This window comes from Pelodiscus sinensis, chromosome 11, assembly GCF_049634645.1.
Source record: "Pelodiscus sinensis isolate JC-2024 chromosome 11, ASM4963464v1, whole genome shotgun sequence".
In the NCBI taxonomy this organism is placed as follows: Eukaryota; Metazoa; Chordata; order Testudines; family Trionychidae; genus Pelodiscus; species Pelodiscus sinensis.
In genome coordinates, this window is record NC_134721.1 from 3,188,748 (window position 1) to 3,213,193 (window position 24,446).

General features: G+C 42.3%; 1 protein-coding gene across 8 annotated transcripts in view; it reads left to right on the plus strand.

The window, feature by feature from the left end:
• Window positions 1-24,446, plus strand: part of PTPRG (protein tyrosine phosphatase receptor type G) — a 660,588-nt gene that overhangs the window by 598,907 nt on the left and 37,235 nt on the right. For all 8 annotated transcript variants that reach the window (XM_075938459.1, XM_075938461.1, XM_075938460.1 and 5 more), the window contains one exon: window positions 10,619-10,710. In XM_075938459.1, the coding sequence (XP_075794574.1) occupies window positions 10,619-10,710 (92 nt within the window). The remainder of the gene's footprint in view (window positions 1-10,618; window positions 10,711-24,446) is intronic.

A 24,446-nucleotide genomic window follows, 5' to 3' on the forward strand; every position in this document is an offset into this window, starting at 1 on the left:
CCTGGTGGACTACTGCCGCTTTTGTAGATATCAGACGATCACAGCTCTCATTGGCCACGGATCACCGTTCACGGCAAAAAAGAGCTGCCATTGTCCAATACCTGCAAAAGCGCAAGTAAACATATCGTTGGGGGCGCACCAGGGACTAACCTTGCAGACCGGATCCGACCCGCAGCCTGGAATTTGCCCGCCCCCGTTCTAAGAGGTGAAATCGTGACCTTATTAGAATCAAGGGGGGTGTCAAGGTATATAATTTACAGTATATCAGCACTCCTGTACATTTCTCTTTTACCAGCAACATTTCCTGTATTAGATGCAATTCAGGCAGTGAAACAGTTAACTGTGAAGCTATCTCAACAGCAAGCTACATAGTTAATTCAACTGTGGTGAATGTATAAAAGCAAGTTTTCAGTATTGCTCTGTGTCATGTACTTACTATGTAATATATTGTGGAAATGTAGTTTACCCCCATTCCTCCAAATGACTTTTAGGGACACAGTTTTCTGACATACAGTCATACAAGATAGGTACATCCTGAACTATCAAGTGCTGTTCTGCCCATTTCTTTTTAAAATTAAACACTGTAACGCCCCCAGCATATTTTCATGAAAACCCAGGATTTAGCAAAAAGATTGCTGGAATTACACCCAATGTTAGCGTCATGGCCCCTCCAAATAAAAAAACGATGAAACAAAAAGTCTATCAGACCAAGATACTTCTCAGAGGAGACTGCATTGGGGACTTACTTTGTGATCAAGCAACGTAGTGTAGAATAAATTATAGCAATGTTTACCTTTTTTTCCCCACAAATGTACAGTATACCAGCTCACAGAAGTTTCCCGGTGGGAGAGAGCCTACGCAGAGAAACCTGGCAATGTAGGAGACATCAGAAACCAATGGGAAACATTGAAAATTTCTGGTTATCACACAATAGAAAGTGAGACAAGGGAGCAGCTCGCCATTGAGGAGTGTAGCTTAGCACTGTGCAATTAGCACCCTCAATCTCTACGAAGTGAGAATTTAGGAGGAAGGAGAATGAGAGGAACATGAAGAAGGCAATAGAACATGGAAGGGAAAGCAGATGGCAGGAAAAAGAGGCAGAAGAGGAAAAATCATGTGACATCCCCCCAACATGGGACATATGGCCCTAAAATAAAATGTGATCAGAAAGAGGCTTTTGTAATATAGAAATCTGTCTCAGGGCTAGAAGGAGCATTCACTAGAGAGGTGAATTTTCCCCATTATCTGGCTAGACGTTAAATCCGGTTTCCACTATGAGACTAGCGGTGGATGTGCCTCTTTCCAGTGTCTCAGTAAAACTCTCTTGTATAAGCTAGACGCTATGCTGACACCTTTTTGGGCTAGTCAGCACCACTGAGAAATGAGGAGTTTCTAAGCTATGGGAATGAATGGTGACCTCCACTGGAGGTATCACAAGGTGAGTCGAAAGGAGACATGCCAGTGATGCAAGCCAGTGGTCATATCTCCAGAGGTTTGCGGATTCTGGGACCTTCATAGCGTAGGTCAAGTTTGGAAAATTGGAAAGCAAAATGGAATCGGTAACCAACAAAATTAATACAGTTTTGATGAGCTACAATAAAGAGTGTATCTGACTTTTGAAAAGAACACCAGAGAGACAGGAAGCACAACTGACAATTGACCCCGATTATTTTAGAGTACGCATCAGAGCAGCTTTATTAAGCCAGACATAGATGGAAGACTCCTTCCTAATCACACTGTTAATTAGACAGCCTTTAAATATCAGCCTGTACCAGTGTTACAGTGTTAGAATACACTGGACATATCAGTTCCCGGAGGGATCTACTTCATGTGCTATGTTGGTTGTCCCTTCCCATTTCTTAGGAAACCGGGTGAAAAATGCAGGTTCTTTTTTGATCTGCAGGGGAATGTCACTCAGACCCATGACGTTAGCAATGCACTCTCCTTTTGTGGGGGCGAAGTGAGTTGCACTACACCCCTCTGAAATACATTCTGCATCATTTTGTTACCCGCACAAGTTTCTCTATCCCAGTTTCTAGGGCTCAAGGTGCAACCCTATTAATTTATACACCCACCCTTACCCAATTCCTAGGGCTCAGGGTGTAACAACCCATGGGTTGGCAGGATCTTTAGCCACTGAAAGAGCCTCACACAGTAATGTCCTTATACTCTATTTATTGACAAATCCCAAACAAGCCGAATGCACATGCTAAGCACACAGGGTCATGCTCACCAATCCTGATAAAGGCAGGTAGACTTCCTCTGTTGGCCAGGCAATATCAGTCTCTCTGGTCTTAGGCTATATGTTGGAGGTGAGTTCTTCTTTTCTAGGTCTTCCCCCCTCCTCCTGGTCTTCTTCCAGTCTTTTCTTCCTTCTGTTGTTTCTGATCTTGCTTCCTCTTTTTCCTTCTTGAACCCCAGTTTATATAATGAAACCTGAGTCTTGCTTAGCTAGACCTTAACCAATTATTTTAGCATAATTTTACTAACCAATCATAACAAAATTACCTAACCAATCATACCCCACCACCTTAATTGATTTACACCTAGCAAAATTAATTATACAGCAGACAGAAACAGTTACAAACCAGACAGAGACCACACAGTCAAACAATAGGAAAGCGTCATGACAATGCTCATAGGATGAGGATTCCACAACATCCTCTACTGATAAGCAGTTTCTTGCCAGGCAGAACGGTGTTACGCACAAATTTCTTTACCCATCTTGAGATCTGCTTCTTTATCTGGTGACAGTGGGGGAGCTATCAGGGCAAAGTCCCTCCTCACAGCCTGGTGTGACACTTTGTAATACAATTTAGCTGGAACTGTGAGTATGTGACTCCAGACCTTACAGGAATGGCTGCTGCTCTTCAGTCTGGCTACAGAAGGCGGCTTTGGTTCAGGCCTAGCACAGGCCTTCCAACATGGCTACAGAAAAGCCAGATTGTTACAATTTTGCCCATGCACATCTTAGTTCCTTACAGAGCCTCTCGCCATCACCCCACAGTTGACCACAGGGTCGCTACAGAGATCAGAAGTCTCACCTGCAGCAATCCCAGATCCTGCTGGTCAATTGGCTTCCTATTTGAATGTCTCACAAAGTAACATCAGAGTACTGGAAGCCATCTCTGATTATGAATCCTTCCAACCCTGAGATCTTTCCCCAGGCTCACCTACGTTGAAAACCACCATGGAAAGCATGGTTTTCCTCCTGAAAATGAATACGGCGAGAGAATGTGCTCACATTTCATACTGGTGTAAACGGGCTGGTTCTGTTCACAATGGCGTAACAGAGGGCTGAGTTTGTGCCATAAAGAACTGCCATCTTTGCACTGGCAATTAGTTATGAAGACACAGTTTAAAACTATTCCCTTCCTTTGAATAAGCTATAGGTCTGGTAGAAAGTATATACTATACTGACACGAACAAATGTCGGTGTGGCTTTAGGCTGCGAAAAAGTAAACGGTGCAAAAGGGAATATGCACTGGGCAACTATTAGGGCTCCTAATTAGCTATTACAGGATTCCATTGACTAGAAGAATTATGGTCTCTGAGGCTCATTAGTCTTAAGATGAGAGAAGCGTAACCATGCACTTGTAGCTACCTGAAAAAAATACTACATTCCATGTATCCAGCTACATTCGTCTTTTAAGTTAGAAAAGGGTCAGAAAGGATTCTTCAGTTTAGACAGACCTCATCAGAGTCCATGCTGTCAGACAACAGTGTGCAATATTAGTACAGCCTGTATGGTAGCATAGATCTCCCAAGCTAGCTGTGGCCAAATTCACACCCTCCTCAACTAGGTCCATTTGTGCTCCTAACTAGGAGATTGGGGGGGAGGCGAGAATATGGCTCCAACTTACATTAATTTGTGCCAGCTACATTTTAGAATAAAGCTGCAAATCAACAGGATACCTTCTAGCACACAGCATCCAATTTAGATAATGTACTTGAAGACATATTGGTTTAAATATCTTTAGTATCACTTCTCTCTTGTGTATGTCAAGGAGAATGAAGATGTACTTATGGACTGAGAGGAGGGTTCTGGGGTCAGTTTGTCTGTCTTTCTTTTTAGATTATAAATTCTTCAAGGCAGGGACTGGAACAGGTGCAGAGATGGGCTACTAGTATGATCAGAAGAATGGAGAACCTGCCTTACAAGGAAATCTAAGGAACAAATGGCTATGCACTGTCCATCCACAAGTTCAGGCTTGAAATTAAATGAAGGTTTCTAAGAGCAGTGAAGTTCTGGAACAGACTTTCAGAGGGAGCGGGAAGGAAGGTGTAGTTTGTTTCAAGACAGAGCTCAATACGTTCATGGACGGGATAACATGACAAGGGTTCCCACAATGGCATATGCCATTAAAAAATATCTCCAAAAACCGGGGAGGGCTCTGAGTTCCTGCAGAGAATTCTTTCCCAGGCTCGCCACGTGCTCAAAGTTTAACTGATCATCGTATTTGTGACTGGGAAGAAATTTTCCCCCAGGACAGGTTGGTGGAAACCTCTGGTGGGGGGGGGGTCACCTTCCTCTCCAGCATAAATAACAGGTCACTTGTTGGTCTGAGCTAGAGTAAATGTTAGATTCTCTGTAGCTTGACAACTTTAAATCAAGATTTCAGTACTTCAGATAACTCGCCCAGAGGTTATGGGTCTGTTACAAGAGTGGGTAGATGTGGTTCTCAATCTGCAAAAGGTCAGACAAGATGATCATGATGGTTCTGAGACCTTTAAGACTGAGGGTACGTCTACACAGCAGGGCTTAACTCAAAATAAGTTATGCAAATTGGGCCTCGTCAATTGCGTAGCTTGTTTTGAAATTGAAATTGAGAGCGTCTACACGGCACTTATTTGAAATAGAGCACTCTTCCTCCGACTTCCCTAATTCCTCATACAATGAAGGTTACAGGAGTCGGAGTAAGAAGTCCTCCAGCTTGGCAGTATTTTGACATTATTTTGAAATAACTGCCTGCTGTATAGATGTGGACTAAGTTATTTTGAAATTAAAGCTACTTATTTTGAAATGATGTTGCTGTGTAGACGTACCCAGTGAGTCTTGCCATGTGTCTGTACAGTGCCTACCACAGAGATGCTAACTATCTGGCTAATTCCAGAGCACTCAATGTATTTATGACTCTCCATAGCATATTCACATGCTGTAGAATCTTAACATTTTAGTTTATGAAGTTTCTAACTTGCATGGTGGAGAAGTTAAGCTTTCAAATGCTACGTGTTTGTTACGGCTGGTACAGTGGTGTTTTCTCAAGTCCACAGGCAGGCAGAAACAGTCACTCCAGAACTGTGAACTCCCCGTCACCCATTAATTTCATGTCAACATTATTCATTATTTCACTGCTGATCTTTTTAGCAAATGGGATGGGAAACTGGATGGGGAGGACGCCTATGGAGTCACTAAGGAGTTGCTATGGCAGAGAAAATACAGAGGAAAGAGAGGAGAAGTGAGACAAAGGGTTTGTCTAGACCATAGGGATTTTTCGAAAAAAGTGCCACTGTGTTCTGTCGACAGTAAATCGAAAGAACACGATGGTTTTGTCGACCACGGAAAACCTCGTTTTAGTAGGAATAATGCCTTTTTTCGAAAGAGAGCATCCAGACTGCCTGGGTGCTCTCTTTCGAAAAAGCAGCTTACTTTTTCGAAAGTACTGATTGTAGTCTAGATGCTCTTTTTTCGAAAAAGGCATGTAGTCTAGACATAGCCAAAGAGACAGAAGGGGGAAGAGGCATGGAAAGCAGCATGGGGAAGGAAGAAAAAAAGAGAGAGCAGAATTAGCTATGGGTATAAAGGTCACTGAGCAATAATTGTCACTGAGCAATAATGATAGCTGAAAGTTTAGTTAATACGCAAGGATCATATTCTGTCCTTGATCTTTGGTCCCAAATGCTCATTGCAGTCAGTGGGAATTCAATAGGTTGAAGGGAGCTCGTCATTGTAATTGTATGCCAGGTAGGGATGCAAATATTGGTCAAAACAGTTAACCGGGTAACTATTAAAATGATCCCATTAACTGGTCAACCATTGGTGGGCCGGCGCAGGGCAACCAGGGCTAGAGTCCCACCTGAGCTATGGTCTGCTAGATCTGTGGAGTAGGCATGCTAGGGGCTGCTCCTGGCCAACCTGCCTTTCATGGATGGGGAGGGGGCCACTCTAGGGAAGCTGGGGTCCTGTCTGCTGTGGCCAGGGTCCCATCTGCCTACCACATGGCCCTGCCTCCCACCCCAACGTGACCAGAGTCCCGCCGGCTGGCCAGACTCAGACAAGGCTGTTCTGGTCTGGTGCTGCTGACCATCCCCTGGAAATTGGGAAAGGTCTGGTTAACCAGTTACACCGTACGCATTCTGGTAAGCCTAATGCTTACAGCAGGGGTGTCCAAACTTTTTTCAAAGAGGGCCAGATTTGATGAAGTGAACATGCGTGAGGGCCGACCATTTTGCCTGACATTCTTTGAACCATTAAAATTAAATGCAAATTAACTATTTTATGCAAAGTTTATTGCAAACGGCATACTTTTCATTTCGTCACATGGATGACAAATCTAAACAGGTGTTAAATCACTCTGCCTTTCATATCTGAAGGCCAGATGAAAAAAAAATCCAAGAAGCTGAAATATATGTCAGGAACATTGTAAAGTACATTACATATTATTGGTAATAAAGGTTGTCTGTCAACTTTTAAGTTCAAAAAATATGAACAGGAACATAACACCAACTATACATGTTGTGTCCAAATATATTTATAACTGATTTAGACCAACTGACATTAACTGAGATTTTACAATGTATTCATCTCAATACATATGGATTCGTTGGGGGCCATAAAAGATAGATATTGCCAAATTACCTGTGGAGCCATATTAAACCGGAACACGGGCCGCAATTGGCCCGCGGGCCGGACTTTGGACATGCCTGGCTTACAGGGTAACTGGTTAACCAATTACATTTTTACATCCCTAATGCTGGGGCCACACCCATAATTAAAATGGAGTTTTGCTCTCTGCAAAATTGAAGTAGACATCCCGACCTAATGCAGTAGGCTCCTGGTCTCAGCTTGGTCTCTAGGCAGGACAAATAAACAATAATAATCCATTAATAATTAATAGCATTTGCTTGTGATTTGTGTGTTATGTGAAATTCTTAACATGGCATTGGGTATTTTTGCGGAAGCTCAGGACATATATTGCTTTTGGGGGAGGAAAATTCTTTTACATATCGTTGGTATTTCTGTCCCTGTGATCCATGAATTCATAAATGCCTTGGCTGGGAAAATATAAATGTGTCTTAATTAAATATTATTGTATTCTAAAATATCACTTTATGTAAGCTTTTAAAATGCTAGTGAATCTGTATTGTAAGGCTGTTTACTAAAACTCTCTTTAAATGTTCAAAATTACTGTGATGAGGTGATCAGATTGCAAATACATTTTTAACAATTGCCTCTGTAAATAAAGTAGATGAAATAGAATATTTATTCTCTAAGGATGATTCAAGTTTAAAACTGCCAATAGATGCAAAATGTGTCCCCAAAACCTTACCCGAGAAAATGAAAATAGAGGACTAATGACACAGTCATTAGTAACTTCCAGAAACCAGAGAAAAATCACACTTTCTGTGCTGGATCTATGCAATTCTTCCCATACTAGAACCTCACATATTCATACCTTTTGCTTAAAAAACAACATATGTGATATCTTAGGGTATGTCTACACTAGCCTCATTGCAGGAGGAGTAACGGTGAATCTGAACTAACGTCTTAGTTCGGATTAACTTCTGACTGCTGCATGTAGCCGTGGGCAGTCAGTTCGAACTAAGGGGATTTAAAAATGGCGCCCGCCAAGGAACATGCAAATGAAGCCTAGGATATTTAAATCCTGGGCTTCATTTGCAAGTTCGAATGCCTACATTAGCCACCCTAGTTCGAACTAGGGTGCTAGTGATCCCTTCGAGATTTATTAGGTTGCCAAAAATCTTTCACTCTAAATCATCTATCAGGGATGATCTAGACCAGGGCTTCTCAACAGGCAGCCCATGGGCCACATGCGACCCGCAGCCCATTTGTTTGCGGCCCACAGTGCAGTTTGGGTTTACACAGGGCTCAACACGTGGCCCGCAGGTGGGATCCTTTGAACATGGCCTCCACTGGGAAGATGCTCCACAACGGTGAGGCATCCCCCGGTCAGGGTGAACACTGAAAGATGCAAGCGGACAAGCTGGCTGGAACAGATGGGTACAGGGTGTCGGTGTTTCTAGTCCCCAGAGAGGAGGTGCCAGGAGCATCGGGGCATTGTGTGAAAGAAGCTATTTGCATATATATTTGCATGTACATGCAACCACACTTAAGTTGCAGCCCTCAGCATGTGCTGTGAGTATCATTGTGGCCTCCAGGGCTTCCAAAGTTGAGTAGCCCTGATCTAGACAGTGCTTGGTCCTGCTCTGAGGGCAGGGGACTGGACTCGATGATCTCTCAAGGTCCTTTCCAGTTCTAGTATTCTGTGATTCTATGAATACTATAAATGTTACATATCTCTTTGTTTCTCTATAAAATTTGCTAAGTATCTATAGAAATATTTGGACTTCTTTCCATCATAACGTAGATATTTTTGAAAAGCAGGAGAATACAGATAAAAATGCAGGGGTAGCACAAAATCGAATGGGAGGAAAAATATTTTACAGGTACTTGAAGTAAACATAAGCCACATATAATCTTCAGCAAAATACATTAAATGTCTGAATAGTGCCTTGAATGATCCAATCAGACAATAGTAATTGTCGGGCAGTAAGTTGCACATGCTGAAAATAATCACACTTGTGTTGTAGTGCATTACATTTTCCAAAGGGTCATACTGCAAACGTTAACTGATTGCTCCCAGAAAATGAAGTGATTTTACCAGTTGCAGTAGTTAATGTAGCAATATTGAGAATCTGGAAATAAGAAGGCTTGTCTAGATGAACAGAGCAGCTGTGCTAAAAATTGTTAAATCTCCATCTCTGGAGATATTTAAGAATGGGTTAGATCAGGGTTTCCCAACCTATCGGTCGGGACCCAAACGTGGGTTGCCATTACATTTCAAAAGGGTCGCCAAGTATCTCCCCAAGTGGCTGTGACGCCCTTCTTCCGCCCATTTTTGAATTACCTTGGGTCACCAAGTCTTCCTGAACTGTCAAAATGGGTCCCCATCTGGAAAAGGTTGGGAACTGCTGGGTTAGACAGACACCTATTACAGATGATCTAAATGGTCCTTGGTCCTGCCGTGAGGGCAGGGGACTGGACTTGATGATCTCTCGAGGTCCATACCAGTTCTCGTGTTCTATAATTCTATAAAATCAGTAGCACTCAACCATATCACACACTGTTTTTCAAAGATCCCGTATTCCTCAAAAAATGAGGTTTACAGGATCTTTCGAAAAAGGGTTTATTTTTCGACAGATCCCCATATAGACTGCTGGTTTCTTTGTTTCATTTTTTTTTTTCAAAAAAGCTCCGTTTCGAAAAAAAGCAGTGGCCATGTTTATGCTAATGAAGAGCAGGATATTTAGATTCCTGCTTCATTAGCAATTTCGATGTGCCTAATCTACATCTCTCTGTCAACAGAGAAGTGTAGTCTAGACATAGCCTCAGTGCGCTGCAGATTTACAGCCGGTTTGCTGCGTGCTAATTGTTCCTCTAAACAAGCCCTGTCAGAGGTGGGTCCCCAGACATCCCAACTTTACCAGCTCTCTCCTGGTTTTTCATGATGTCTTGATTTCCGAGGAACTTCTTTCAAGAGAAATGTCCCGTGGGCTTTTATGGCATCAGTCAAAATGCTTAGTTTCTTCTTCATTGAAAGCATGCAGGATTTATTGCCATACTGAATCGAAATTGCTCTGTCGTTAGCAGTCCAGCAGAATGAATGTGCCATGCTAGGAACAGTGTTTGGAGTAAAGTGAAAACTCAAATGACACTATCCAAGCTGTTCTTTGTTTCCAATTGAATGTTAATGACGCTTGTATAGTATTTCATTACCGATTCATTGGAATACTACTGGTACTGTGCATTAAAAAGAGAAATGTCTCCACTACAGGAAATGCACCTGTGTCGCTGCTGAGTCAGGAGCTGTCAGCCGTGACACAAGGCCTATTTTTTAAAGTGTACTTTGTCTTTTGGGTGGTCATTACGTGATTCTTACAGAATGAGTTGCCACAAAAGTGCTCCAGTTTTTATTGTCACTTTGAGAACTCACAACTACTTTCATTTTTAAAATGCCTTTAATTAAGGTACTCCCAAAAGTATAATAATACTGTAACTTAGATTTTGCTGAAGAATAGCTTTGCAAAAATGCTTTACAGGCCCAAAAATACTATTCATATTTGAAATGGCTAGGTTTAAGTATATAGCGTCAACATTTGCACACAGATATCAGTAGTAGATATTCTAGGATTTGTTGTAAGTATATACAGTACACACCATGCCACTAGAGAACTCAGATGAGTCATCAGTAAAATATTCTCTGACCTGAGGTTGTAGCTGGAGTTGTGGATCTCAGTCTCAGATATGAAAAATACCAGATGTATTTACAGAAAAAAACATTATCTAGCAACTCTGAATATCTTTCTCTTTCTACAGATGACATGGAAGCCATTCCTGTCAAACAGTTTGTTAAACACATCAGTGAGCTCTATTCTAATAACCAACATGGCTTCTCAGAAGACTTTGAGGTAAGTTTCATTTTCCTTTAATAAAGTAGCCTTTTCCTAGAATAACTAAACATCCTGTGTACTCACAGCAAATCGTCTGAGTCACAAAGGGCCAGAGTTTGCTGCCATTGATCACACTGAATAATACCTTACTTTTTGAGTAGCCCAAGAGTAGAAGGGTACTACTCAGTGTGACAGCGGGTAATAGAATTTGCCTCGTAGTAAGAAATGTTAAACATGGGAATGGAAAGTTCTGCTCTTGCCTGATTATATTGGACCAGATCGCAAAGTCCCCATTCAGTTTTATACTCTTTACTTGGAAAAGCCCCCACTGAAGTCATTGGCTTTTTTTCAGATTGAAAACTGAGTAAGGGCTTCCAGTTTGGCCCACAATATTCATATTATACAGATATTTTAACAGCTACATCTTATTACTGACACCTTCAAAGATGTATGCCAGCTTTGTTTTTTTCTAGTCAGAATGGGCCAGGGTTTGCTAACATCAATCACGCAGAATAATATCTTACTTCTCGAGTAGCCCAAGAGAAGTAAGGTACTACTGAGTTATTGCAGTTTAAATATGGAGCACCTCCATCAAAGTGAAACTGAGGCCACATTTAGGTAAGGTCCCATGGGAATCAAGACTGAGGGGGAAAACAACTGAGGAGAGTTGGCAGTTTTTCAAAGGGACATTATTAAGGGCCCAAAAGCAAGCTATTCCACTGCGTAGGAAAGATAGAAAATAAGGCAAAAGACTACTTTGGCTTAACCACGAAATCTTGCATGATCTAAAAATAAAAAAGGAGTCATATAAAAAATGGAAAGTAGGACAAATTACAAAGGATGAATATAGGCAAATAGCACAGGAATGCAGGGACAAGATTAGAAAGGCAAAGGCACAGAATGAGCTCAAACTAGCTACGGGAATAAAGGGAAACAAGAAGACTTTTTATAAATACATTAGAAGCAAGAGGAAGACCAAGGAGAGGGTAGGCCCACTGGTCAGTGAGGAGGAAGAAACAGTAACAGGAAACTTGGAAATGGCAGAGATGCTCAATGACTTATTTGTTTCGGTCTTCACCAAGAAGTCTGTAGGAGTACCTAACATAGTGAATGCTAGTGGGAAGGGGGGCAGTTTAGAAGATAAAATGAAAAAAAAAACCAAGTTAAACATCACCTAGAAAAGTTAGATGCCTGCAAGTCACCAGGGCGTGATTAAATGTATCCTAGAATACTCAAGCTGATAAAGGAGGTATCTGATTCTCTAGCTATCATCTTTGGAAAATCATGGGAGACAGGAGAGATTCCAGAAGACTGGAAAAGGGCAAATATAGTGCCCATCTATAAAAAGGGAAACAAGAACAACCCAGGAAACTACAGACCAGTTAGTTTGACTTCTGTGCAAGCGAAGATAATGGAGCAAGTAATTAAGGAAATCATCTGCAAACACTTGGAAGATAGTAAGGTGATAGGGAACAGCCAGCATGGATTTGTAAAGAACAAATCATGTCAAACCAATCTCATAGCTTTCTTTGATGGGATAACGAGTCTTGTGGATAAGGGAGAAGCGGTGGATGTGATATACCTAGACTTTAGTAAGGCGTTTGATACGGTCTCGCATGATATTCTTGTCAATAAACTAGGCAAATACAACTTAGATGGGGCTACTATAAGGTGGGTGCATAACTGGCTGGATAACCGTACTCAGAGAGTAGTTAGTAATGGTTCTCAATCCTGCTGGAAAGGTATAACAAGTGGGGTTCCGCAGAGGTCTGTTTTGGGACCGGCTCTGTTCAATATCTTCATCAACGATTTAGATATTGGCATAGAAAGTACACTTATTAAGTTTGCAGGTGATACCAAGGTAGGAGGGGTTGCGACTAATCTGGATAAAAAGTTCATAATTCAAAATGATCTGGACAAATTGGAGAAATGGTCTGAGGTAAACAGGATGAAGTTTAATAAAGACAAATGCAAAGTGCTCCACTTAGGAAGGAACAATCAGTTTCACACATACAGAATGGGAAGCGACTGTCTAGGAAGGAGTACAGCAGAAAGGGATCTAGGGGTTATAGTGGACCACAAGCTAAATATGAGTCAACAGTGTGATGCTGTTGCAAAAAAAGCAAACACGATTCTGGGATGCATTAACAGATGTGTTGTAAGCAAGTCACGAGAAGTCATTCTTCCGCTTTACTCTGCACTGGTTAGGCCTCAGTTGGAGTATCGTGTCTAGTTCTAGGCACCGCATTTCAAGAAAGATGTGGAGAAATTGGAGAGGGTCCAGAGAAAGCAACAAGAATGATTAACGGTCTAGAGAATATGACCTCATAGACTCATAGACTTTAAGGTCAGAAGGGACCATTTTGATCATCTAGTCTGACCCCCTGCACAATGCAGGCCACATAATCTCACCCACCCACTGCTAGAATAATCCTCTCACCTATATCTCATATATTGAAGTTCTTGAAACGATGATTCAAAGACCCCAAGATGCAGAGAATCCTCCCGCTAGTGACCTGTGCCCCATGCTACAGAGGAAGGAGAAAAACCTCTAGGGCCTCTGCCAATCTACCATGGAGGAAAATTCCTTCCCAACCCCAAATATGGTGATCGGCTAAACCCTGAACATGTGGGCAAGACTCAGGAGCCAGACACCCAGAAAAAAGTTCTCTGTAGCAACTCCTATCTTCCCACCATTGGCCTATTTACCACTGATAGTGAAAGGTCAATTAATTGCCAAGATCATGTTACCTCATCAAACCATCCCCTTCATAAACCCATCTACCTTTACCTTGAAGCCAGATAGGTCTTTTGCCCCCACTACTTCCCTTGGAAGGCTGTTCCAGACCTTCACTCCTCTGATGGTTAGAAACCTTGGCCTAATTTCGAGTCTAAACTTCCTTATAGCCATCTTATATCCATTTGTTCTTGTGTCCCCATTAGTATTGATCTTAAATAATTCCTCTTCCTCCCTGGCATTTATCCCTCTAATATATTTAAAGAGAGCAATCATATCTCCCCTTAGCCTTCTTTTGGTTAAGTTAAACAAGCCAAGTTCCTTGAGTCTCCTTTCATAAGACAGGTTTTCCATTCCTCGGATCATCCTAGTGGCCCTTCTTTGTACCTGTTCCAGTTTGAATTCATCCTTCTTAAACATGGGAAACCAGAACTGCACACAGTATTCCAAATGAGGTCTCATCAATGCCTTGTATAACGGCACTAACACCTCCTTATCCCTACTGGAAATACCTCGCCTAATGCATCCCAAGACCGTATTAGCCTTTTTCACAGCCATATCACAATGGCAGCTCATAGTCATCCTGTGATCAACCAGGACTCCGAGGTCCTTCTCCTCTTCCGTTATTTCCAACTGATGTGTCCCCAGCTTATAACTAAAATTCTTGTTATTAATCCCTAAATGCAGAACCTTATACTTCTCACTATTAAATTTCATCCTATTACTATTACTCCAATTTACAAGATCATCCAGATCTTCCTGTATGATATCCTGAACTTTTTCTGAATTGGCAATACATCCCAACTTTGTGTCATCCGCAAACTTTATTAGCACACTCCCACTTTTAGTGCCGAGGTCAGTAATAAAAAGATTAAATAATAATGGTCCCAGAATTGACCCCTGAGGAAATCCGCTAGTAACCTCCCTCCAACCTGACAGTTCACCTTTCAGTGACTCGCTGTAGTCTCCCCTTTAACCAGTTTCTTATCCACCTCTCAATTTTCATATTGATCCCCATCTTTTCCAATTTAACCAAAAATTCCCCATGTGGTACTGTATAAAATGCCTTACTGAAATCGAGGTAGATTAGATCCACTGCATTTCCTTTATCTAAAACATCTGTTACTTTCTCAAAGAAGGAGACCAGGTTGGTTTGGAACGATCTACCTTTTGTAAAACTATGTTGTAATTTGTCCCAATTGCCATTAACCTCACTGTCCCTAGCTACTTTCTCCTTCAAAATTTTTTCCAAGACCTTGCATACTACAGATGTCAAACTAACAGGCCTGTAGTTACCCAGGTCACTTTTTTTTTCCCTTTCTTAAAAATAGGAACTATATTAGCAATTCTCCAGTCAAATGGTACAACCCCTGAGTTTAAAGATTCATTAAAAAATTTTGCTAATGGACTTGCAATTTCATGTGTCAGTTCCTTTACTATTCTTGCATGAAGATTATCTGGGCCCCCTGATTTACTCCCATTAAGATGTTCGAGTTTGGCTTCTACCTCGGATTTGGTAATATCTACCTCCTTATCCTTATTCCCATTTGTTATGTTGCCATTATCCCTAAGCTCTTCATTAGCCTAATTAAATACTGAAGCAAAGTATTTGTTTAGATATTGGGCCATACCTAGATTATCCTTAACCTCCAGTCCATCCTCAGTGATTAGCGGTCCCACTTTCTCTTTTTTTGTTTTCTTCCTATTTATATGGCTATAAAACCTTTTACTATTGGTTTTAATTCCCTTTGCAAGGTCCAACTCTCTACCTGACTTTTAGCCTTTCTCACTTTGTCCCTACATGCTCGAACCTCAATAAGGTATCTTTCTTTGCTGATCCCTCCCATCTTCCACTCCTTATATGCTTTCTGCTTTTTCTTAATCACCTCCCTAAGATTCTTGCTCATCCAACTTGGTCTAAAACACCTACCTATACATTTTTTCCTTTTTCTTGGGATACCGGCTTCTGATAGCTTCTGCAACTTTAACTTAAAATAGTCCTAGGCCTCCTCCACTTTTAGATCCATAAATTCTTTAGTCCAATCCACTTCACTAACTAATATCCTTAATTTATTAAAATTAGCCCTTTTGAAATCAAAAACCCTAGTCTCAGATTTATTTTTGTTTATCCTTCCATTTAGTTTGAACTGAATTATCTCATGATCACTCGAGCCAAGGTTGTCCCCTACAACCATTTCTTCTATGAGGTCCTCGCTACTCACCAAAACCAAATCTAAAATGGCTTCCCCCCTTGTTGGTTCAACAACTACTTGATGAAGGAATTCATCAGCTATCACATCTAGGAAAATCTGAATCCTATTATTATTACCAGTATTTGTTCTCCAGTCTATATCTGGAAAGTTGAAGTCTCCCATGATTACAGTTTCCATTAGTATTTACTTCTTTAAAAACATTAAAGAGGCCTCTATCCATATTCAAATTAGATCGTGGTGGTCTATAGCACACCCCAAGCACTATCCCAGGGGAGGATCTAATAGTTTTCTTCCCCAATGTGATTTTTGCCCAGACAGACTCTGTCTTCTCTATTCCTTCACTTTTTAATTCTTTGCAATCTACCTCATCATTGATATACAATGCTACTCGGCCACCTTTACCTTTATTTCTGTCTTTCCTAAACAGCACATACTCTTCAATACCTGTACTCCAGTCATGCCTAGTATTCCACCATGTTTCTGTTATTCCTATAATATCTGACCTATGACGGAAGGCTGAAAGAATTGGGTTTGTTTTGTTTAGAAAAGAGAAGATTGAGGGGGGACATGATAGCAATTTTCAGGTATCTAAAAGGGTGTCATGAGGAGGAGGGAGAAAACTTGTTCATCTTGGCCTCTGTGGATAGAACAAGAAGCAACGGGCTTAAACTGCAGCAAGGGAGGTTGAGGTTGGACATTAGGAAAAAGTTCCTAACTGTCAGGGTGGTCAAACACTGGAATAAATTGCCCAGAGGGGCTGTGGAATCTCCATCTCTGGAGATATTTAAGAGTAGGTTAGATAAATGTCTATCAGGGATGGGCTAGTCAGTACTTGGTCCTGCCATGAGGGCTGAAGACTGTACTCGATGACCTCTCGAGGTCCCTTCCACTCCTAGTATTCTATTATTCTATTATTTCCATTTACCGCACTGGAGATCAATCTTCTGGCATTTGATTTGGCAGGTCTAGTTAAGAACCCACTAAATTGAACATTGAGGGCGCCTCCGGTCAGTGCTGGTACTCCTTACAGTTGTAAGGAATAAGGAAAGCTGACAGGAATGCTCCTCTTGGCCTTCCTCTGTGAAGATGGTGCCTGAGATTAGAGTACAGCCCTTTATCTCTTCAAATACAGGTACACAACACTCAGTGTATTCCACACCTAATAAAAAACAGGTTTTGGAACGTAGTGATCAATAAGCGATTGAACAAGTAATCCTCATGCACGCCAAGTAATATAGGTAGCCTCAGTGATGCTCATGAACACTTGTCAGTGTGAGTGAGGGTGGTAGTCCCAGGAACTAAGAAGTGAGAATAGTTACTCAGTAACTAGCACTAGCAGGAGTGTCTTTCAATCCTTTAATAACTGAGGTTTGGAAATATTAACGTGAGAATGGCCATACTGAGTCAGACCAAAGGTCCATCTAGCCCAGTATCCTTCCAACACTGGCCAGTTCCTGGTGTCCCAGAGGGAATGAACAGAAGAGGTAATCATCAAGAGATCCCTTTCCTGTCATCCATTTCCAGCCTCTGACAAACAGGCTAGGGACACCATTCCTACCCATCCTGGCTAATAGCCATTGATGGACCTAACCTCCATTAATGTATCTAACTCTTTTTTGAACCTTTTTAAAGTCCTGGTCTTCACAACATCCTCTGGCAAAGAGTTCCACAGGTTGTGTGCTGCATCAAGAAAAACTTCCTCTTTTTTTTTAAACCTGCTACCTATTAATTTCATTTGGTGACCCCTAGTTCTTGTGTAATGGGAACAAGTAAATAACTTTTCCTTATTCACTTTCTCCACACCACTCCTGATTTTATAGACCTCTATCATATCTCCCCTTAGTCACCTCTTTTCTAAACTGAACAGTCCCTTACTGTTCTTTACCTGGTGGAGTACTGTAGTTGACGGGAGCACGATCAGCAGTTAATTTAGTGAGTCTATACTAGATCTGCATATCGACCCCTGGGATTTGGTATGTCAGAGAGATTTTCAGCTGAGAAATCTGGTAAAGGGTATGCAGCTGCTCCATGGGCTTCACTGAGGACATAAGGAGACCAGCTTGGGTTCTACTCATCAAGATACGCCTATTTTAAAATGTAATGGATGGATCATAAAGGCAACTGTATTTACAAACACGACAACGAAACAAAATTGGTTTTCTATATCTAAAGCCTTGTCGCTGAATGCAATAAAGACAAGACTACATGCAGGAATCGTCTTTTATGGGATCATTTAAAACATTTACTGCCGCGGTTCGGTTGCAGTCTGTGCATCAGCGGCATTGTCTGATACCCAAAAACTATTGTGTAAGTCATAAACATTTTGTATTCATGAGGACAGCAAATGTGCAAGGTGTTAAAGTGATTTAGTTCAATTGACTGCTGGCTGGATGACTGAGCAGGGAGATTGAGGCATTTAACAATGTTGATGGTATTCAGGACAAACATTTATCCTCCAGAGAGCAAAATTTGATCAGAATGATCAAATGCGACTCAGTCTTCTCAATTATTTATGAATTGAGACCCCAGTGCTATTCATCACAGCTGGTTTTGACACCATTTAATTATTCAAAATAATCAGCTACACATCTGTAAACTTGATCTGACTTAATATAGGCTTTGCTTCAGCTGTCTCAAAATCACTGCTATTAACAAACGTTAGACATCTTCCACCTGTGTTTTCGGCAGCAGAAAACACTGCTGTAATAATCCTCTTCTTCCCTTTATACTGGAAGTCCCCTCTGTGACTGCTGCTACTGGGAACTTACCAGGAGAAAGAACCAATTAGTTCTCCTCTTAGGAGTTCACTATCCCCTATGAAGGGAAATAATTTTCTTTGTGAAGTAACTGTAGGCCAAACTCAGCTCTCTCCACCGGGTTACAGATGGAATAATTCCTTTAAAATCAGTATAGTTACTCCAAATGTATACTGATATTAAAAAAACCAGAATTTGGCACAGGGTTCCTTAAGAACAAGTAAAAATAAAATCTCTTGTCCCAAAAGAGAAGTGAAGTATGAATAGAATGATCATCATGTAAAGATAATGAATTGATACATATGTGAGGAAACACAGCTTCCTTTTGTTACATTGGACTCTTGTTGACTCCTGGAGTGACCTGATTTTCCTCTCACATCAGTTTCACCCTATAGACATGAGTGGAATTGCTTGTGATTTACACCAGTGTAAGAGAAGAATGAGACCTGGGTGGATTGATGATAACAAGATATGCCGGAAAATAACAATAATGATAATAACAAGATATGCCGGAGATATGCTTGTAACGATATGCTTGTAAAGATATGCTTGTAACAATAATAACAAGATATGCCGGAGGTATCCCGGAAAAGCTATGCCCATCCAAGGTATGTGTCCGCTTTTCCAAAAAAAAATTGGGAAAGGCAGATGCGTTCTTTCGACATCCCTGTAAACCTCGTTGTACAAGGAAGAAGGGATATGCTGAAATAGGAAGTTTTTCCAAAATTTGGTTCCATGTAGACGTGCCAAATTTCAGAAAAGCCTTTTTGGAAAGAAAAGTGGAGAAAGATATGTAAATTGCAGTTCGCAATTTCCGTATCTTTTTCTGACTTTTTATTGTAGTGTAGACACAGCCTGAGAAGCCTTCAGTCGCATTTTCAAAAGTGGCTTTCTAACTTAGGCAGGTCAAAACTAGGGGGCAATGTCGAAATAAGGTACGCAACTCTAGCTATATGAATTACCATGACGTCCTCACTGCGGTGCCTCGAAGAAGAAACTCAGTGAAGAAACTCTCCCATTGACTCTCTTTATTGATCCCTATAGCGCCTATCTCCCGGTAAGTGTAGATAAGGCCTTAGGAGCCAACATCCCATTAACAGTCCGTGGGATTCACCCTCGTGAATAGGATTCATGTTCTTAAGTCTTTTAGGCATTTTTGAAAATTTTACCTTCTGTCTGTAAAATGAAAGTAGAAAAAAGAAAACAGGAGCCTGGACCCAGCACAGAGAAAAAGTCCGTTTTCGAGAGAGAGAGAGAGAGAGAGAGCCCTATTAATGAATGGGGACGTTTGGGTGTGAGAGGAGGCCCCAAAGCAGCTTCAAAAATTCTGCAATAAGAAATTTTCCCCTTTGTGTGTTTGTGAAATAAACTTGAGGGAAACAAGCATGCTGGGAACAAGTGAGGTCTGCCCTGTGTAGTAGGTTCTTGTCCTCTTCTGTTAGGTTAATCTTTCTGGCAGAAATCCTCTCCTATGTTTTGGGGAGTTTGCTTTGAGTTTATTGCTTTTTCCTCTTTCCTCTTCTTGCGAAAGAACTTCTTCCCCGTCCACATATGCCTTTTTCCGAAAGAGCTCTTTCGGAAAAGGCTTCTTTCTCACAAAAAGAGGATTACCACCAGTGGAAAAACCCCTCTGTTCTTTCAATTTACTTTCAAAAGAACGTGATTGTAGTGTGGACTGCCATTTTTCAAAAAAACCCTCTGTTGTGTAGACCTACCCTATGTCTAGTTAGCTCATCTTTCTTTCTAAGGCATGCAGAATGGGTACGATGAACCTTGGGAACAATAAATGTATTATTTCTGAAGTCACTAGTAAGTCAAGTTCAAAACCTGATTGACCAACAAAACTGCCTTTTAAAATAATGCCCACAGTGGACGGTTGTCCCTAGTGCTTTCTGAACCTCCTCTTGCAATTTCTAAAGTAGTATTTCTGGTCTCCCGCCAAGAATATAAACGAATAACAGTAAAAGTCCTATGAAATCCAATTGGATTGCTAGCTAAGAAACTGTTCCAGCACTTTTTTCTCTGGCACAGAGCTCCTGGATTGCATCTGGTCCATTGTGCCTACACTGCATCGTTGGCGTAGGATTTGGGTGTCCTACACCCTGTGTGCATAGCAGCAATGCTCTGTGGAACGCTGCCATGGATTTGGGAAGGTGCTTCTGCAAGTATGTGCATCATAAGATCATTCCTGACCACGTGGGAGGAAGGGAAAAAATCAGGACCTGAGGTATCTTCCACCTCCGTCTGCACAGTCACTCTGTGAGGTGTTGCTGGATTTGGCCCCGAATGTTCCTGTTCATACAAGGCAATAGAGCTTCACTCTTGGAGGAGGCAGAGAGCTTTCTCCCACCAGGGAGACCCACTCTTTCTGTCCTCGGGCATGTTACTAGAATAAGAGAGTGAGTTGTGTTTGGATAGCTTTGTCCTTTGGCGCTAAGAGAGAAATGTTAAGCCAGGAAATCTCTCAAGAGCCAGCTATGAATGTTTAGAGTACAACACACTATTTGGATTTCATAGATCAGATCATTTCATTTGCCACCTCCAGTTCTTTAGTGGGTGGGTCAGCCCTGCTGCTGGACTGATTAGATTGGGTAAATGTAAACTTCTCAGACCTGTCTGCTGCCCAGGAATGCATGAGGATGGTGATTCATTGCCAATTTGGAGTCTGAGCCAGCCAGCTGAACTGAAAACAAGCTGTCTACCTCCCTCGTCACACAAATTGAAAATATATTTATACTCCAGTGGCACCTTCTCGGAAAGCTCTGAAAGATAAGCAAACAGCATAAATCCATATCGTCTGAGACATGGCGTGGATCTGTTTTGCCCTGGCAGCTGTTGCAACTTGGGTGTCACTGAATCTTTATTATAAGGTTGTCCCTAATGTTTCTGTGTTCTGAACAGCTCTGTTGAAGGTAGAGAAATCATTGTGTTTCCAAACTTTTCCTGACATCTGTGGCAGTTAGCCAACTCAGGCCTGGCCTACACTGCAGCGGAAGGTTGAATTAAGATACGCAAATCCAACTACGTAAATTACGTAGTGGGAATAAATGTATCTTCAATCACATTTCCACACCATCCACACAGCAGGAGGTTGACATGAGGAGCAGGAGTACCAGCACTGATGGGGCACCCTCTGAGTTTGATTTAGTGGGTCTATACTAGGCTCGCTAAATTAAACCCCAGATGATCAACCGCGGCAGCGTTAGTGTTCCCCTTAGTGTAGACACGCCTGTCTTTGAGGATCTGGGCCTAAGGACTAGTGTACATGAGAAAAGGTTTGCCAGTAGAGCCATGCTGCTAGCATAATTCTATCGGCACACTCTGCTATCACAGACGCAGCCTCCTAGGACAGACCTGGGCCAAAGATAGGGTTTTGCTCATAGACTTGAATCAACACTAAGGCTTTGCCAATACAAAAATGTCATTAAAGAAGAAAAATCGCCCTCCTGACTAATATTTACGTACCTGTAAACGTGTTATGTGTAAACCTGACCAAAAGCTACTCCAGTCTCTGCAATATCCCAGTCTCTGCATTTCCATATTGGACTGATCTTGGGAAAGAGAGACTGGAAAGACCAAAGATGCAGACACTGTGATGCGTAGGGCTGCCAACTTCCTAACTGCACAAAACCGAACACCCTAGCCCCACTGCTTCTGTGAGGCCCCGCTCCCTACAGCTCCCTCCCTTGGTGGCTCACTGTCCCCTTCCCTCACTCATTCACTGGGCTTGCGGTGCAGGAGGAGGGAGGGCTCAAACTGGGGGTGTAGGCTATGGGTTGGGACCAGAAAGAAAAGGTGCAGGGTGCAGGAGAGGACTATGGCCTGGGGCAGTGAGTTGTTGTGCAGGCTCTGGGTGGGGCTGGGGATGAAGAGTTTTGAGGTGCAGGATGGGGCTCCATGCTAGGGGAGGAGGTTGGGGTATGGTAAGGGGTGAATGCTCTGAGGTGGGGTTGGGGTTCAGAGTGTGGGAGGGGGCTCTGGGCTGGGGCAGGAGCATGGGGTGCAGGGAGGGAGGGTTCCAGCTGGGGGTGCAGGCTCTGCTTGAGGAACTGGGGTGCACGAGGGGGCTCTGGGTTTGGGAGGGCTGGGGTAGGGCATTGGGGCTCAGGGTTGGGGTGCAAGCTTACCTTGGGCGGATAAAGGTCAGAGGTGCTGCAGGGCTAAGGCGGGCTAGTCTCCACCTTTCTTGGCACCATGCTGCACCCCAGAAGTGGCCAGCAAGTCTGGCTTGTAGGCAGAGGAGGGGCAAGAGCCTCTGTGTGCTGCTCTGGCCAGCAGGCATTAACCCCTCCTACTCCGATTGACTGGTTCCCGGCCATGGGAACACGGAGCTGGTGTTCGGGGCAGGGATAGAGCATGAAACACCATGGCCTCCCCACCAAAGAGCTGGTCCTGCTGGCTGCGTCTGGGGTGCAGCGCAGTGCTAGAGCAGCTGGGAACCCACCTGCCTTAGCCCTGCAGCACAGCTCGGCAGTGCTGACCTGGACCACCAGGCTCTCTTCTCAACCAGGTCCCTGCTGCTGTATAGCCCACCCCCTGCTGCCCTTCCTGTGGAATAACACTGAAGGATTTATACCTGGGCTAGGTTCTTAAGGGATTCTGTGCTACGGTGGATCCTTGCAAGCTACTGGCTACATCCTCTTAGCCTTGCCCATGAAAAGGCAGGGCCAGCTGTAACTGCCTGGACTGCACCCTGCAGAGCTCCAGTGTCAATTTAAAGGGCCCAAGGCTCTGGCTACAGCTGAAGTAGCAGCATCCTGGGGCCCTGGGCCCTTTTAATTCACCACCCCCTTTTAAAAGGGCAACTGACGCCCCCTTTCCCCCAGCCTTTTTGTGGCCCCTGGATCTTAGTGATAAATGAAGTGGCTGCTTTCATCCTGAAAATAGCGAAATAATATCCAACTGTACCTACTGATCTTTTAATATGTGCCTGTAAATAAAGCTCCTTTAATCCGCTCTCATAACCTCCCAATCACTGTTTGTATGCCTACAACTCACCTGCTGATAAGAACATAAGAACGGCCAGACTGGGTCAAACCAAAGATCCATTAGCCCAGGGTTCTGCCTGCCGACAGTGGCCAATGCCAGATGCCCCAGAGGGAATGAATAGAACAAGGAATCATCAAGTGATCTCTCTCCTTTAATCATTTCCAGCTTCTGACAGAGGCTAGGGACAACATTCCTACCCATCCTGGCTAATAGCAATTAATTGACCTAACCTCCATGAATTCATCAAGTTCTTTTTTGAACCCTGTTAAAGTCCTGGTCTTCACAACATCCTTTGGCAAGGAGTTCCACAGGCTGACTGCGCGCTGCATGAAGAAAAACTTTCTTTTGTTTGTTTTAAACCTGCTACCCATCGTTGTTATGTTATGGGAACAAGTAAAAACTTTTCCTTATTCATTTTCTGATAGGAAGGCAACTGACAATAAATAATGAGAGACATGTAATGCCTACAAAATTCACGTCAAAAGTCTGGGTTTGCAAGCAGTCCTTCCAGTGACATTTTTAGCTCATTAATTCACATTGGCAAATATATAGCAATTTGATTTTGCACTTAAATTTAGTGAAAATTCTTTGACTTTTTAAGAGTAGTCTGTAACTCCTTTCAGAAGAGCAATGAAAACGAGTCATTAAACCTTGGTGTATTAGTTCCCAATTAGCATTTGCACAGAGCATAGCATTAAAAGCTAAGTTAGTCATTTTAGTACTGAATATCACGTCTTATAGTAACTGACAGTTGATTGAACTCAGATATTTTGGGTTCTTGAATTGTCAATGATGAGTTGAAAAGGACAAAACAAGAGCATGCATCCATTGATCTTCTGTGTCTTCTGAGAAGTTAACATAAAAGATACCAGTACACTAGCTAGCCTGAATTAAAATAAATTAAAAAGAGACCAAGGAGAATGAAAAGAAAATACTGCAAACCCTATTGCCCGCAATAATCCAACACAAATCCTTTTAAAACCTGAGGGTCTTAGTTATACACAGTCAAGCTGATAGTGGAGTTTACCTGAATAAAAGCACAGAGTAAAGATATCTGGA